At 41.9% G+C, this 17,438-nt stretch overlaps 1 protein-coding gene across 2 annotated transcripts in view; it reads left to right on the top strand.

Annotated features, from left to right (window-relative positions):
- Positions 1-6,428: 6,428 nt before the first annotated feature.
- Positions 6,429-17,438, top strand: part of sonb (SON DNA and RNA binding protein b) — a 30,907-nt gene continuing 19,897 nt past the window's right edge. Inside the window, exons 1-7 of one of the 2 annotated variants that reach the window (XM_005459226.4) lie at positions 6,429-6,586; positions 7,083-7,283; positions 7,638-7,672; positions 9,269-9,441; positions 10,777-10,964; positions 11,831-12,039; positions 15,237-15,504. In XM_005459226.4, coding sequence (XP_005459283.1) covers positions 6,504-6,586; positions 7,083-7,283; positions 7,638-7,672; positions 9,269-9,441; positions 10,777-10,964; positions 11,831-12,039; positions 15,237-15,504 — 1,157 coding nt within the window. In that variant the 5' untranslated portion in view covers positions 6,429-6,503. Of the gene's footprint in view, positions 6,587-6,782; positions 6,984-7,082; positions 7,284-7,637; positions 7,673-9,268; positions 9,442-10,776; positions 10,965-11,830; positions 12,040-15,236; positions 15,505-17,438 lie in introns of those variants that run through there. The other variant, XM_005459227.4, reaches the window with a different exon arrangement.

The raw sequence follows: 17,438 nt of genomic DNA, 5'->3' as shown, positions 1-17,438 counted from the left end.
CTGCCTAACGAGCGCTCTCTCACTCTGCCAAGATTCATGTTAAACACTTCTCTTTCAACTGCTGCTGTGTCCACAGAGTTTGCTCTACAGCCATCATTTTACCCTCAAAACGAAGACGTCGATGTTCTCTTTCCAACACTGTGTCTTTCAAAGCTCAGACATTTAAAATTTTTAAACTGTGTGGATCCAAGTGGAGGAATCACATTTTAGTCATTCAGTGATTAAAAGAATATGAACTTTTAATATTCATTCAGATGTTTTCTGACTCTAAATTTTCTTTTCTCATTTCTAAGGTTTTTCTAATTTACAATTAAAACATTTTCAGCTTTTTTCCAACTTGTGCTTCTGTGTAAACGTCAGCTTTTAGCACATCAGCACTTTTGTTTTCTGATTAAATTCTGTTTCTTTTTATCTCATTTAAACTTTTTAACTTAAAATTCAGCAATTAATTCATTTCAGTGCATACATTCAGATTCAAGCATTCACACTGCAGTTTCTTCAGAAAATGCACTTTCTAGTTAGTGTGAATGCTTGTAAAAGCATTCACAGTATTGTTCTTCTACATCTTTATTAGTGTGAATGCTTGAAGCATTCACAGTATTGTTCTTCTAATCTTTATTCTATTTTATCTATTCCGTACGTTTTTTGTACTCTATCTCCTTCAAAACCGTTCAACTTAGAAAAACCATTCAAACACCGTTAGATTCCTCTTCTTTTGGACACGACTGCTTCTACTTTTCTCATTTTTAACATTTATATTTTTAAAATTATTCAACTTTTTTCAACAAAAATTTCCCATGTATTTCAGTGGGGAGACCCTTCAAATTCTCCTTCAACTTACTCATTTTTAAACTGTATCTACTTCCACATACATTGACGTAGAGCCACCATTCAAACTTTAAAACGAAGCCAAGACATTCAACTATTCAACTTGTATTTATCTTTTCAATATCTATTATACTTTGTCTTCAGTTCCAGTTTAAGTTTCATGATGTTTTTTCACCCGTTTCAGAGTTTATAATGGGTGTGTATGGGACGGAATGTTGGGGCTAGAGTGAGACGGCTCAACTGCTAGAGTGAGAGGAGCAAAAAAATTAATCTTAAAATATTTTCTTAAAACTGCTGCTGTGTCCGCAGCGTTCGCTCTACAGGTCTGATTTTACCCTCAAAACGTAGCCATCGCTGTCCTCTTTCATCCAATGTGTTTATTATAGTAATAGGTGTTATGGTTCTTTCATAAATGTCACCGATGCACAGCCTCCTCGCTCCAACTCCTCCATAGACTCCAATGTTAAAATGGCTCAGAAGGTTCGTTTGAAAATCAGAAGAGCATGGTGTTTTTATACTGTCACCACGTCCATATAATAAACTCCACAGGCATGAAAACTGAGAATTAGGTAGACTGGACATTGCTGGCGCTCACTGTGAAAGAATTTTGTCAATACGACATGTACTTTTCATTTGGGCGCAATTTGTTTGGGGCTGACTTTTCTGTTCATTTAAAGCAGCAAAAGTGAGGTGCATGTCTGTGTGCGTGTGTATGGAGCCACTGGGTGCAGTCACTATAGCAACCAGGCTCACACCTGCCTGCTTAACGAGCTCTGTCTCTCACTCTGCCAAGATTCATCTTAAACACTTCTCTTTCAACTGCTGCTGTGTCCACAGTGTTTGCTCTACAGCCATCATTTTACCCTCAAAACGTCGCCATCGTTCTTCTCTTTCCAACACTCTGTCTTTCAAAGCTCATAGATACAAACGTTTTAAACTGTGTGGATCCAAGTGGAGAGATCACATTTTAGTCATTCAGTGATTCAAACAATATGAACCTTTATTATTCATTCAGATGTTTTCTGACTCTAAAATTTCTTTTCTCATTACTTACAGACAGGTAATATAGTGATGTTGTGGTCTTTGCTCAGGGAAGCGACGGCCTTCTTTTCTTGTAGTGTGAGGTTAGACGGAGGGACTTTGGCACTGGACAGGGTGGCTGAGACTTTCATCCTGATTTGCTCTGCTTCTGTCTGTGATAATTTAAGTTTACCGGAAGCCCACACACACGGACCAGTATCTCCTCTTTGACTCCCATCACCCTCTGGAACACAAACTTGGAGTAATTAGGACCCTACACCACCGGGCAGAACTTGTTCCCTCTAAGCCTGAAGGGAAAAAGAAGGAACACACACATGTAAAGGAAGCACTGAAAACATGTGGTTATCCTAACTGGGCGTTCATAAAGTCAGCAAAAAGGCACAGAAAAGAAGATCAGACACCAGCGAGGGAGGATAAGAAAGACAGACGCAACAACGTTGTCATCCCCTATGTAGCCGGTGTATCAGAGAAACTCAGGAGAGTTTTCTCCAAGCATGACATCCCAGTGTACTTCAGACCCAGCAACACACTCAGACACAAACTGGTTCACCCGAAAGACAAAACTCCAAAACACAGACTGAACAACGTGGTGTATGCTGTACAGTGCAGCGAGGAATGCCCAGACCTCTACATTGGAGAGACCAAACAGCCACTTCACAAGCGCATGGCACAGCATAGAAGAGCCACCTCCACAGGACAAGACTCAGCAGTCCATCTGCATCTTAAGGATAAAGGTCACTCTTTCGAGGATGCCAATGTTCACATATTGGACAGAGAGGACAGATGGTTTGAAAGAGGAGTGAAAGAGGCCATCTATGTCCACTGTGAGCGACCATCTTTGAACAGAGGCGGTGGTTTACGACACCAACTGTCTGCCATCTATAATCCAGTTTTGAGTTCCCTCCCCAGACGCCTTAACGCCCACTCACATCCTGGGCCATCTGACCTCAGGAAATCACATGATAGGGTGGGGCCAGGTTTCACAATGAGCTCACCCGAAACCCTGGCTGATTTGGTCCCACACCCATTTTCACACCTTGGCGCATGTGATTAGAGGATCACCAGGGGGTCCTTTGTCCCTCCTTGGGGGGATACTCCCATTGGGTTTAAATCTGGGACTCTCGGCCATTTGACCTTAGAACTGAAGAAGCTTCTCGGATGAGAGGTGAAACGTCTTCAAGCAACTCAAAGAAGTCCAGACGCTTTTCTTTGCAAACTCCTTTGACTACGATGACCTGGATGACTGAGAACCTTCACAGACATATTTCAACTATTTTCCAACTTCTTCTTCTTTGTGAATGTCAGCTTTTATAAATTCTGCACTTTTGTTTTCAGGCGAAAATTTCTGTATTTTTCATCTCATTCCAAATTTGTAACTTACATTCAGCAATTAATTCATTTCAGTGCATACATTCAGATTCAAGCATTCACACTGCAGTTTCTTCAGAAAATGCACTTTCTAGTTCTCTTGTGTAATTAGTGTGAATGCTTGGCTGAGGCCATCAACAGCACACCATGGCCTGTGCTGCTGGCTTAGGCCATGTACATTACACAAGGGCCTGTGCTATTGGCTGAGGCCATCTACATTACAGCAGGGCCTGTGCTGCTGGCTTAGGCCATGTACATTACACAAGGGCCTGTGCTATTGGCTGAGGCCATCTACAGCACACCATGGCCTGTGCTGCTGCTTAGGCCATCTACAGCACACCAGGGCCTTTGCTGCTGGCTGAGGCCATCTACAGCACAACATGGCCTGTGCTGCTGCTTAGGCCATCTACAGCACACCAGGACCTGTGCTGCTGGCTGAGGCCATCTACAGCACACCAGGACCTGTGCTGCTGGCTGAGGCCATCTATATTACACCAGGGCCTGTACTGCTGGCTTAGGTCATCTACAGCACACCAGGGCCTGTGCTGCCGGCTTAGGTCATCTACATTACACCAGGGCCTGTGCTGCTCCTACGTGTTTTGGAGTTTGTACGTGCTTTGTCCGTAGGGGCCACCGTAAATATACTTTTATTTATTCACTCCACATAAAATGTAATAAATAAATCATATAATACAAAAACCAACTATTTACATTTTCAGCTTTTTCGTTTTAAACAAATTGAAAGTGAAACAACACAAAACACTGCAAACCACAACACAATTAAATATAAATTAAAATCTGCAAAACAAAAAAAGATGCATATTCTCTGTCATATGGGCCTGCATGAATAAACTTTCTGAATCCTTTATCATCCGCAATAAAAATAGTTGTGGACCATTACTATACCTTTCTAATGTGATGTTGTTGTCCCTGGCTGTCTTTCTCTCTCTTTCCCTCCCCCCTCTGCCCAGCGCAAGCACAAGGTTCGCGTGCCGAGTGAAGCGAAAAAAAGTGCGAGAGCGGGGGTGGGAGAAAGAAAAAAATCAAAAAAACACGGCTCCAAGAGCCATTTCATTCGCAACCAACACATCACTACCATCTACATTACAGCAGGGCCTGTGCTGCTGGCTTAGGCCATCTACATTACACCAGGGCCTGAGCCCCTGGTTCAGGGGTGTCCAAGGTCCTGCCCGCGGGCATCCATTTTTAATTGGCCCTCAAGTAATTTTATAAATAGAATAGAATATGGCCCGCACTTCAACTTTTGCTTGAGTGTATTGCACTTCTTAGTTTTAACACCAGGGGGAGCTACTGTTGATCAAGGCAGTTGCTCCACCAAAAAGGACAATCACAGAAGAAATTTACCCCCAAGTTACCAAACATGGCAGAACCAAAGAAGCGAAAGGTAGAAAGTGAGTGCAGAAAATTTCAGACACGGTGGGAGAGTGAATATTTCTTCAAAGAATTCAAGGGGACGTGTGTCTGTTTGATCTGCACTGAAACTGTGGCAGTTATGAAAGAGTATAATGTACGACATCATTATGAAACCAAACATCAGACCTATGCATCCTACACTGTTGCTGAGCGAGAGCAGAAATTAAAGCAAAGGGTAGCTATCCTGCGGGGTCAGCAACAGTATATTTTTTCGTGCTCAAATTGTCCAGGAAAAGGCTCCAATAGCAGCTATGAGGTCGCCCAACTCATCGCAAGACATGGCAAGCCTTTTTCAGATGGAGACCTCATAAAATGCTGCCTCGTTAAAGTCACTGAAATAATGTGCCCGGAAAAAGTGCAGGACTTCAACAACGTCAGCATGTCCAGAAATACAGTTGTGCGACGCAGCCAACATTAAACTGCAACTGTCTGATGAAGCTTGTGCTTTTGATTTTTACTCCATCGCATGCAATGAGAGCACTGATGCCACAGACACCGCACAGCTGCTAATTTTTTTTGCGGGGAGTGGACGAGAGCACGAGCACTTTAGGTGAGTAAAAATATATTCCACAGTACCCGTGTGTTAATAAGCATGCATGTGCAGGTACACATGCTTCAAATATCAATAATGCGCATCAATTCTGTCACTACCCTGCTTTTGCGCACCATTTTCTTATATGCGTTTTTCTTGTTAACACACAGAGTACACACCGCTGTGCACAGCGCACGCACACGCAAAGTCAGCTGATCTCATCTGGTGCAGATCTGCTCCTTGATCAAGTGACATTTGCCTGGATTTTTGGCACGAGTGGCGTACGATCAGCACCGCGGCTGGATGGCCCCATTTACATACCCAGCGCAGCTGATACTCACCAGAATAATTCACTAAAATTATATGCACTCCTGTTATTAAGTCCAGTTCAGTCTGTTAATGTTGATAACCGTTTCAAACGAACGTTAATAGGTGTGTTGCTAAGCCTAATAACTTAAATAACAAACTTGAAATGTCCCCGTCCCATTTTCCCCTTTATTGTTTTTTCTCTGTGCTGTAAATCTTCTGTCCAAGAAGAAATCTGCTGCTGTTCTGAGAATGAGCTACCAAAGCTTTTTCTGAATAAATCAATAAAGATCCATTTATGGAAAGCTGTGATGAAGGCAGTTTTGTCTTTAATTATATTCAACAATATAACATATTTGACCACTTTTAATTGATTTTTTAACTTTAATACACTAAAGTTAAGGTTATATACCTAATTTCTAGTAAGTGGCCCAGCCCCTCCTATATTTGTATGTATGTGGCCCTCAGTGAAAAAAGTTTGAACACCCCTGCCCTGGTTGAAGCCATTTTTTTCTTCATCTCAGCATGATACACATGTGGGCCAAATTTCATTCATGTACCTCAAACGATGTGTTCGTAGGACTGCATTTAACAACGCATAGGTGGCGCTCCAGAGCCATTTTCCAATGCTCATATGTAAAACCATTAAAATACGAAATATTTCACCAGACTTGACACATGTGCAAAATTTCATGAGTTTTTGAGCATGTTAAAGCCCTCAAAAAGGCACTTGTTTCGCCTGAAGAAGGAGAAGAAAAAGGAGAAGAAGAAACAGAGCAGATACAATAGGGCCTTCGCACTCTCAGTGCTCGGACCCTAATCATCATCATCATCATCATCATCATCATCATGACAATGATTATTGAAAAAACAATACCCAGAGGAACTGTATAGGATTGCGTGTAGCCTGCTGAGGAGGAACAGATTTTCATCCGGAACATTGCCACAGATATTCACTTTCCACCCGGAACGGCAAAGCGATGCGCATTAAAACATGGCGGCCAACATAGAGCAAATTTTTCAAGATTTCATATTAAATAAAATCAGAGAAATTGAAGACCAGAATGAGGACAAAGCGTACGTTGTTTGTTTGTATTCTTCTATTGAGACGTTATTTGAAATTTCAGTGAACAGACATGTTAGTCGCCCGCTGCAGCTACCGGTTGCTACACCAGATGCCAAATAAAGGATGAAAGCTAACGTTGGTTAGGTTTGTTTTCAATTAAACTGTACCGCTAGGAGCGAGGCCATTCGTGAACGCGGGAGGTTGAAAAGAAAGCCGAGAGAGTCCGTAAAGTTTAAAAGCAGTTAATTAGGTTTGAAGCGGACATTTTTCTATTTAAGTCACTGCCGGTTTTAATAATAAGACTATGTAAAGAATTCGAAGCAATGATAGAAGAAACCTGAAACCTCTTAAATCTTCAACAGGCATGACTGTTAAACACCTCATCTGAATCTTACTATCCAATTAGAGGTGCAAGGAGAGGCTTCAGAATATTAGATATTTAATAAACGTTGGCTGACTCTTTCTGGTAAAACAGTAACACTTATTTTCTCTGCCTCTGTCCATCAGTGATGCTAAAAGAGTGGGTGACTGCAGTAAAATGGACGGAGCAGAAAATGCCTCTACAAAGAGATACAAAGACTTGAGAAGCAGCAGTTCACACAAGAAGCACAAAAAACACAAAAGCAAGAGGAAGAAGAGGAACCGAGAGAAGGAGAGTAGTTCAGAGTCTGGGGCAGACCTGAAACGAAAAAATAAACACAAGTCAAGGTGATCCTGAAAGTACATGCTCCAACATCCACAGTCAGACAAACTGTGTGCTCACGTGCTCAGCCAGCAAATATAACTCAAAAGAAAGCATGTAATAGTCTGAGAGGAAGGGGCTGGGCTCACAAAGGAATCTGTAACTTTACTACCTGTGCATTATGTCCATTTGCAAAATTCAGTGAATGAAGGGAGTAAAAAGGTTTACTGCATACACAGTAGGATAACGTGTAGCCCACAACCTAGATCGTTCAGGGGTGCAACACTACTGTACAAAAACAGTCAATAGCTTCCTGCCATTTTACTGTTAATTACGACCGTTTAAATGTGCCTAATTCAGGCTTTATCTTTGCTTCATAGAAGAGGAACACCAACGGAAAGAAAAGCTGAGCAAGGTACGGCTCTTTATTATATTGACAACTTTTTGAGCATCAAGTGTTTACCGCAGATAGATTTGGTATATTAACAGCTGCCCTGTTAGTTTCTGTGGCTAATTTTATATATTTTTAAAAAATATTTTCAGTAGACAATCCCCTTGCTCTTATTTAAAAGTTAAGTCACTGCTGACCAGCTGGCCCAGGCCCTTTTCAGTCTCATGTTCCCAGAAGCAGGCTGATTGGTTTGACTTTGTCCCAGTCTTTGATGTCATTCTTTAGCTATATGGAGACTCTGGTCCTACTGTACTGTATTCTAACTGCACCTTTTTCAAGATTTTGTCTGCTCTGGAAGGCAGTATGTCTGTGTAGGTTCTCAGAGACCATATATGTCCACTGTGAATGACCATCATTGAACAGACGGGGTGGCTTAAGACACCCACCTACAAAGCAGTCTTGATATCCCTTCCCAGGTGCCTCAACACCCCCTCACATTTTGCGTCAGGTGACCTGATAGGTCACATGATAGGGTGAGGAAAAGTCTCGTCAACCCATTATTGATCATGTGCCTCATCACATGAGCCAAGCTGTTTAAAAGTGTGTGGGCCAGTATCACCAGAGATTTCCGATGAAACCGTTGACTCACCCTATCATGTGTCTGTTTAGATGAACTGACGCAAAATGTGAGTGGGCATTAAGATGCCAGGGAAGGGATTTCAAAACTGGATTGTAGGTGGCAGATGGTTGGTGTGGTAAGCCATCCGCTCTGTTCAAGGATGGTCGTTCACAGTGGACATAGATGGCTTCTGTCAACTCTCTTTTAAACCATCTGTCTTCTCTGGCGTCCTCGAAAGAGTGACCTTTGACCTTTAGATGCCGACGTACAGCTGAGTCTTGTCCTGTCGAGGTGGCTCTTCTATGTTGTGCCATGCGCTTATGGAGTGGGTGTTTGGTTTCTCCAATGCAGAGGTCTGAGGTCTACACACGTTTTCAAGAAACTTAAAGAAGTCCAGTTGCTTCTCTTTCCAAGCTCCTTAGATTACTATGTCTGGAATGACTGAGAACCTACAGACATGCTGCATAACCAAACTCAAAGAAGTTGAAGAGCAAAACAAGGGCATAGGTTCAATCATCAGCTTTGTATTAGTAGTTTCTATTTGAGTAATGTAACACGGAATTATCAGTGTGGAATTCTCTAAAAACTAAGGTTCTTCAATACTGCTTCAATGATGTCTAGTATGTCCTTTAGCCTAGTCCACAGGGGGCCATCCTTTATTAAAGTTTATATCCATAGTTTATATCAGTGCACTGGTAGATTATTTATAAAAACTAACAACGAATATTGCTGGTAAGTGGCTATAATCTAAGACGCATGCTTTGTTATCCGTCTTCGGCATGTTGTTGTTTCACCACAGCAGACCCACATAAACAGCATCTGCTGTCACATCATTCAAGTGCAGTCAGATTCTCTGAGCACCGCGGTTCTCCTTTCCCATTTCCTTGTAAATTCTGCCTGTCTACATTGCCATATGTTGTCACTCCTGTATATGTCACATACAATATTTTTTGCTGCAAAAATATGCTGTTGTAGCCCAGAGCTGGTGAACTGTTTTCCAGGTGGGGATCATGAGAGTAAGTCCAGATGCCGTAAGAAGCACTTAATTGGAAAGAGGAAGAAGAAGAAAAGGAGGAAAGACGATGAAAATTCATCAGATACTGACTCTGCTTTTGTGTTAAAGCATACTAAACTAAAACGACAGGAGGAGCTGCCTGATATAATCCCAAAACAGGTGAAAACAAAGTACTGTTATTATGTTCCCAATACATAAATCAGCTTTAGTTACTAATACAGATGTATCCCTTTGCTTTTACTAAGAGTAGGAGAGAATACCTTTCTCATATTTTATTTGTTTGTAGTGTTCACAAGTAACTATATCAAGTAGAATACACGTTAAATTTATGTACTACTGTCCTTCTGACTGTGCGACTGTAGCTTGTTAGTCTCTGTTCTTGCAAAGTCCTCTCACCGTTGGACTGTTTAGTTGGACTAATTATCTTGGGAGGAGCGAATATCCTGCATTTGTTTGGCCAGTGTCTGAGACAGGGTACATTGGGCCCAATTTAGCCCCTGCATGCGAGCTTTTATCTTTTTCATTGTAAATCTTAAGTATGTTGATTATAAGTCTGTGTGATGATATTTTTGTGCTTGTTAATAGTAATAATACAGTAATATATTTCTGCCTGTTACCACTAGATCCAATACATAAGGCTTAATGAAAAATTCTTCAATTTTCAAATTCAAGTTTGGACCATTTGGTCAATTCGGCTATTTTACCACTGACTTTGAACCTTTGCACAGAGCGAACACCAACTGTTTGATTATGAGATAATAATAATGGGGAGAGATGAGAAGATGAGAAGCACAACCATCAATTTGTCCTCCAGAGTGAGACTGTGACTGCAGAATTCTGGTGTATTGTCTCGAGGCATCTGTGGAAGAACTCTGAGCGAGAATGGCCTCTACTTCTCGACTGTGGTCAAAAGGGTTTTGCTTATAAAAACATAATTGTTGCTTATAACCTGCCCTTTTTGTCAGTTTTTCCTTCCTTCAACTTCGCCCACTTCCACAAAATGAGAATCAAGTTGAAGACTCTCCATTTTATACACATCCAGCTTTCTCTGCAAATGCACAAGTGAATGGGCTGAGATTGAAACTCTGAGGGGTGGAAGTGTATAACAGTCACACTGAAAACGTTCTGAGAGTGCATGGGAAAATCATTTTGGAGGGGAGATGGGTCAAATAAATATGTAAACAGATTACATATTGATATAACTGGGGCAGCTTTGGCTCAGGTGGAAAAAGCAGGATATGCATGTCACAGTGAAACCTGAGTCGTCCCCGCTGCGTCCGTGTGATTGTGTGAATGCTTAAAAGTGCTTGTATGAAAGTGTGTGTAGAGTTTAATGAAGCTTGTTATAAGAAAGCACTTTGTGTGGTCAAATAGTTGTTAGTTGAAAGTGCTATATAATTACCAGTCCATTCTAACTTCAGCTAATTATGTATAAAAATGCCACTCATGAAAGAATAGTGAAAATAAGGTTTATTTTTTATTGCTCTCTAACAGGAAAACTCCAATAAAGGAATAGAAGACGAGGAAAGACGTGACAGACAGGGATGCCATTCATCTTCACATTCCTACTCCCAGTCACATTCCTGCTCAGTGAAGAACTCTGACTCTAGGACTAGACACTACCGTCAAAGGTCTAGGACTTGCTCCCCATCCAATACACGAGGCCACAGGACACGCTCCAGGTAGGAAGCAAACTTTGAAAGAAATGTTAACGGCTCTTCCTCTCTTTATTTTGTTATACAAACTGTTTTCCCTTCAAATCTGTGGGCTGATGATCCTAATTTGCCAAGAGGGCTGCCAACAGTAAATGTACCACATTTATTTAGTATTTATTCTACCACTCCGTAGACTTTACCTGACATTCCACATTCATGATTTGGGGATTTATGCACTTAACCAACAATACTTTGACATGCTAACTGGAAAACCTAGGAACTACTACCAACTTTCTAATGTTCAGCTGTCCTCCGATCAATGGTTGACCGACTCCACCTGCCTATTTAAAAATTAAAGAGACTATGCTATACACAATATCTCCCAGTTTATGTAAAATAAATGTTTGTAAAATAATGGCAATATTGAGTCCTTAGTAAAATTACTAGGCTTTTAGGTCAGGTCGTGTTTTGGTTATGGCTTTTAGATTAAATTCAAAAGTTAACCTCAACTCCAAAAAAGTTGAGCTGCTGTGTAAAATATAAATAAAAACAGAATGTGGTGATTTGCAAATCTCATAAACCCATTTTATTCACACTTGAAAACAGAAAACATATTAAATGTTTAAACTAAGACAATTCCGTTTTTATTTTAAAAAAGTTTTTATTCTGTTTTTATTTGGGTCATTTTGAATTTGGTGGTAGCAACATGTCTAAAAAAATTGCGAGGGGGGAACAACAGGCTGGAAATGTACGTGAAAGAAATGGAGGAAGATTTTGCAACTAACTGTAGTGAAACACTCTGGCATATGCTTAATGACAGCACTGTTGATAAATATGTTTCACTGTGATATTACTTCATCCTGCTATTATGTGATTTCTGTTTTTACTTGTAGCTCCTCAGAGAAGAAAGATGTAGAAGATGAATCCTTTCATTCCCACCAATGGCCTCCAAACTGGCCCAAGCCACCTCAGGGTAACCTCAGCAACACTGAAGGTAATATAGAAGCAGAAGAGCTGACTGAGTCAAGAGTAATAAAACGGCAGACCTCTAACCACAGTGAAAAGCCAGAAGACATACAAAGAGAGGAAACAGAAAAACTAGGTAAGATCTGTATGAAATGGACGGTGGATTTATGGCATTTGTTTCCATGACTGAGCAGATCCTGAAATTGTAATGTGTTTTGATGATTGTGGCTCATAGTTCATGGGAATCAGATATCCAGGATCTCAGAATATTCCATTCTTTAATTTCAAGTTTGAGGAAATCACTGTTCAAACAGTATAAATACCATGTATCCAGGAAGACATAGAGGAGTACTACTGTAAATCTTACACAAAAGCTATTAACACAAATTTGGGGCGGCTGTAACAGCAGGGTCATGTGATAGATGACCTGCTGTAACACAGCAGGTCATCTATTAATTGAAAGGTTGGTGGTTCAATCATTCAGTGCTCGAGTCTCTAGTCTTCACACTTACATACCCTTGGCCAAGACACTGAACCCAACATTTTCTCTGATGAGTTTATCGGAGTGTGTAATAGAAGGCACTTAGTGCTCGTGCGAATGGTGGAATGAGGCACGTTGTATAAAGTGCTTTAAGGGCTAGTAGAAAACTGACATGTAAGAACTAGTCCATGCACTGTTTACCAAGTATGAAATGGGTATATCATTAACAAGAAGATGCATGATTCATGTACATCCTAATATACTGTAGACAGAAAGGACCCGTATGACTTGTGCAGACTTTTATTTTATGTGTTGCACTTTTGCACTTTGCAGTACTCTGCTCTCTGCTCTCTATTCTCTGCCATTTCTGCTGCCACTTCCTCCAGCTGGAGGAGCTCTGATCAGATTTGTGTGGGAAATCGTGTTGCATAATCCATCAGAACGAATAAAAAGGGATATCCACGTGCAGTCCGGTGAAATGGCCCGATGAGGTCCATGCCAGTGTGCTCAAACAAGACGTCCATTACTGGTAATGGGCGCAAAGGTGCTATTGGAATGGCCGGCCGGTTGACCAGCGACACTCCCGGCAAGACACGCACCATTGGCATACATCTGCCCGGATGCCTGGCCAATAAAATCAGGCCATTATTCAATCCCTAGTTTTGTAATATTTTGTAATATGTGATTGCCTATTGGGTTGTAATGACTCACTCGATACAGTCTGTCCCTAATCAAATGATGCCCTGCCACCCCGCATGTCACTATCGGCCTCGAGCGCATCCCCTACCAACTGTCTCATTAACTTACTGAACCCAGGCCAATCTGTTCCCAAAATTAATGGGTTAATGGAAATGGCCGCTGCTCTGCAACCGCAGGCTGGGCTGATGGTTGCATCACCTGGACCCTTGTTCACACGGCTGGGACCAGTCGGTTAGCCGCTGCTGGACACAGCTACTCCTGCATTCCGGCCACGCTGCCAGGTGGTCCTAAGTCAGCCTTGCCGCAGCCTCAAGGCTCGCCGGCTGGTGGCAACAGACCCACTTCGCCATCCCTGTGTCTTGCAGCCGCCTGACATACGTGGACCTCCGGCCTTATCCGACCCTCCTGGAAAGCGGTGCAGATGGTCCTCGGAGGAAAGCCCTAGCTGGTCCAGGATGCCTCACGGGGAGACTCAGTGCTACCACTTGGGCTTCCCCTAAGAGCAACGGTAGCAGCTAAGAAGCCAACTCCTCTGCCGGCCATCGCCTGGAACACCTCCAAGAAAGCTTGGAGGTTGTCCTCCCCCAAATCCAATGTGGCGGTGCTGGCGAGGAGCCACAAGGTTTTCCAAAACCTCCGTTTGCCGCTCGATCTGTGCCTGCAGCTCCTTCAGCTGCTTCTGGTGCACGCCACTTATGGCAGGGCAATATGGCCAAAAATATTTATCACGATATAACTGACGATATAATTGATGCGAGAAAAAATACTTTACAACTCCGCAACTTTATTAGTGCAAAAAACCCATCAATGTATTTTCACTTAAACAAGCAGCTGTTTTTTATGTGCATTAAAGCTATATAAAAATTTAACAGTGCAAATTCCTCGCTGACAGTTTAACCAAAAGGCATTTCCGGTGGAAACTGGCCGACATATCCTCAGCATAACCATGTATAATATCCACAAAACGTAAAAAGAGGTTATACACACACAATACGGTAATATTATGTTGAAGCACAGTACGTATCACTCCGCGAGGCTCCTGCCTACGGTAGCCGTGATGCTCCGACAATCCAACGAGCGGTGCGGCTTCGTAGCTTAGCAAAGTCGGACTAAAACATTTGACAGATTTTTGAGCGCCGTGTAGCACATAAAATCAGTTCAGTAATAACGGTAATAATGACGGCCCGCTTGCATGCTCTACCAAAAAATGTGCTTTGGTGTGTATCTGACGGACAAAAGCCAAACCAGTTCCACACCACTGAAGTTGCGCCATTTTTACAAACCAGTTCTGGTTCATCTGTTTCATTCAACGATCCGCTTTCGCCCTTCTCATTCTCCGTCGCCACGATGCTTTTTCCACCATGTGCGTATGAAAACAAAGGCACTGCGCATGCGCCTTTTACACATATTCTATCGCGATATTTCATTTCTCATCGTTGCCCAACATTATACCGCTATTACTGCGAACGGTATGATATGGCCCAGCCCTACCGCCACCTGCTCCTGGTGTATCGCCACCAGCTCAGACCCCATCTTCACCAGTGCCTCCACCGGCTGCGGGGGTTGGGACTACCTTTATTCCACCACTTGTAGGCATAAAGGACCTGGCACCACCCAGATTCTTGTGCAAACTTTTATTTTATGTGTTGCACTTTATAGTGCTCTGCTCTCTGTTCTCTGCGATTTCCGCTGCCAGCTCCTCCACCTTCAGCAGATCTGATCAGTTATCCCCCTTCTCTGGCCCCAGGCGCTCCTGAAATAGGGAAGGTATGATTGATGATGCTCGCCAGCTGCGAAGACCAGCCTCCCCTGACACCACACCTTGAACCTGCTGCCTCACTCCTCCCCTGCAGCCGAGCCATTAACCTCAACTCGCCACACATACATACTATAAATCTGGTTGATGTGATAATAGAGATGACTTGAAAAATGTTGTTTCCTCTCTAATCTTACAGACACAAATAGGACTGACAGTCCACAGTCCACCATCAGTTTAAATCTTTGTGGGTTACATTTAATTTGTAACACTAAAATAAATACTTTGTAATGTTCAATCAGTGCTTTGTGTTATTAATAGGTGTGACTTTTAATTTAGAGTATTTGGGTTTTTTTCAAGCTGTTGTCTTTGTCATGTGATTTTCAAAAAATTTCAGCTTCTAGCGCATCCAAGTCCATGCCAAGCCACTCCATATCTGCTAAACATTACCTGACCACTGAGCCTGGCTTCCTTCAGTGCAAGGCATCAGAAAAGTCCTTTCCTGCGAATGTGAAATCTGCTGGAAAGAAAAGAAAAAAATCACCACAGAAGAAAAAAGAGGAGAAGTCATCAAAGAAGCAGAAAAAATCCAAGTCACCACGTAGAGGCTACAAGAGAGAATCTAGATCCACAAGCCCTTCACTTAGGAAGAGATCACGCTCAAGGTAGGTCAGGGAGTGGAGTGTGTTTACACTGGCTTACTTAATTGGAGATAATTTATCTGAATTTCAGAAGCATGATCACACCTCATACATGCCTTCCGGTTCTGTTCTATATATGACCTCCATACACCAAAAGCCCCATGCACCCTCCCTCCCTTTATTCATTCACCTCTCATTAGTACACAGGAGTCTGCTTGGCTTGGGAGCCTCCGCCAGTCCCTTCTGAGGCCTCGCCCCAAACCGCAGCCTTAGTGCATACTCACGCCATCTGCTGTTATCTACGGGAAATGCTGTCAAACCTAAAAGAGGATGTGGTCCTAGCTAGTTATATATGCATTCCAGGCATTTGTACCTACAGTTGTTGTCAGAGGTTTACATACACTCAGTCCTATAAACCTATTCATCTGCGGCTTGAAGGTTTGTCATATACCATTACCATCTGTTACTGGTACATGTTCATAGGTATCCATGTCGGCTGTCTAATCTGTGTCCAGTCTGCATACTGGTAGATTTTGTTTATTTGTTAGCAGTAGTATTTGTCCATTGCTTACAATTTATCACTGCTCTTGCACAAAGAATTGAAACATTGAAAGAAAATTGTTGTTTGGTTAAGTAAAGCATTAATTTCACTCAGTAGTGAAAAGAGGACAAAGCTTTTAGTGCTAAAATGTCTAAAATAGACACAAAAATACATTTGTGAAATTGAGTGTGTGTATTTGTGTGTAGATAAGGCATATATGTATGTCTGGTGGTTTGAGTGAACAGAAAAGCACTATATAAAGTTTATATAGACCCATCATAGCAGAAATGAATGTCATAGTAATTTTGGGCTTTTAATCGTTTCTTTGAACTCTTCTTTTTCCAGGCATCTTTAACAACTTTAAAAAACTAGAATTGAGTGCAAAAGTTTGATTTGAAGAAACTGACCCCATATCCCATTGTTCACCATTGGTGCTAGTTTCAGTCGTTATGTCGTAGTGTATCTTAACACTGGGGAAACCTGCAGTCAGCTGAGACTGAAGAAGTCACTTGGATGAGTGATGAAACATTTCTCCCACTGAAAACATCCAGATGAACAGAATCAACTTTTTGGAACTGTCTGTTCAGAGAACCTGTTACAGTGGAGCTCTGAGCCAGATGTGTAAAGCTGTTTCACTGAGTGAAGCCACACACTGGCAAAAACATAAAACATTTTATACCTGTTCACATTTTATACAATTAAGTTTACTCAATTGACTTAGAAAAACTTTGATCTTTTTCTTAGGAATGATGCGTCCTTCTCATTATGATGATTTTTTTCTAAATCATAGAAGCTATGTTATTCTGTACCACAGATTAATGGGACAGCAGTGCAGAGGCTTCAGAAATTGCCTTAGATTTCTCTGGTTTCAAATATTTCTTCAGTATTAAAGTAATCCAGTGACAGTGTCTGTATTTCCACTACTCAGTAAACAATAGCTGTTGATAATTAATTCACTAAATTTGATCTTTCAAATTGCAAGCAAATGCGCTTTAGAACAGCATTTCTGCCACTGGCACAGTGTAACTCAGTTTAACGCAGTAACCTGAAGTGTCCATCAAAGTGGCCAATCACATTAGGAGCTCATCCTCCTTTGGGCTCTGCCTCCCGACAGTCAAAAGTAAGTTTATTCACGTGAGCATGATTTCTCTCCGAGTGCAGAGAGGTACCTGCAGGACCGTGAAACTGTAGCAGTGCATGCAAAGCAGACACCCATGCGTGCACGATGGCGTCAAAGTCATCCTGTTCCACAGTACCAGGGCCTCACATTTAGAGGTGACAACTTCCTTCCCCACAGTTGCAAATGCAGTTTGCCTGATTATGTGTTGGCAACAGTGTTCTGATGAAACTAGTGGAAACATTCCTGGCCATTTTGCAATCACCACATTGTCTTCATCACATCTAGTTTTTCAGTCCA

The sequence above is a fragment of the Oreochromis niloticus genome, linkage group LG23, assembly GCF_001858045.2.
Source record: "Oreochromis niloticus isolate F11D_XX linkage group LG23, O_niloticus_UMD_NMBU, whole genome shotgun sequence".
Taxonomy (NCBI): domain Eukaryota; kingdom Metazoa; phylum Chordata; class Actinopteri; order Cichliformes; family Cichlidae; genus Oreochromis; species Oreochromis niloticus.
Note: the sequence above shows the minus strand (reverse complement) of the source record. Positions and strands in the feature narration are given on the sequence as shown.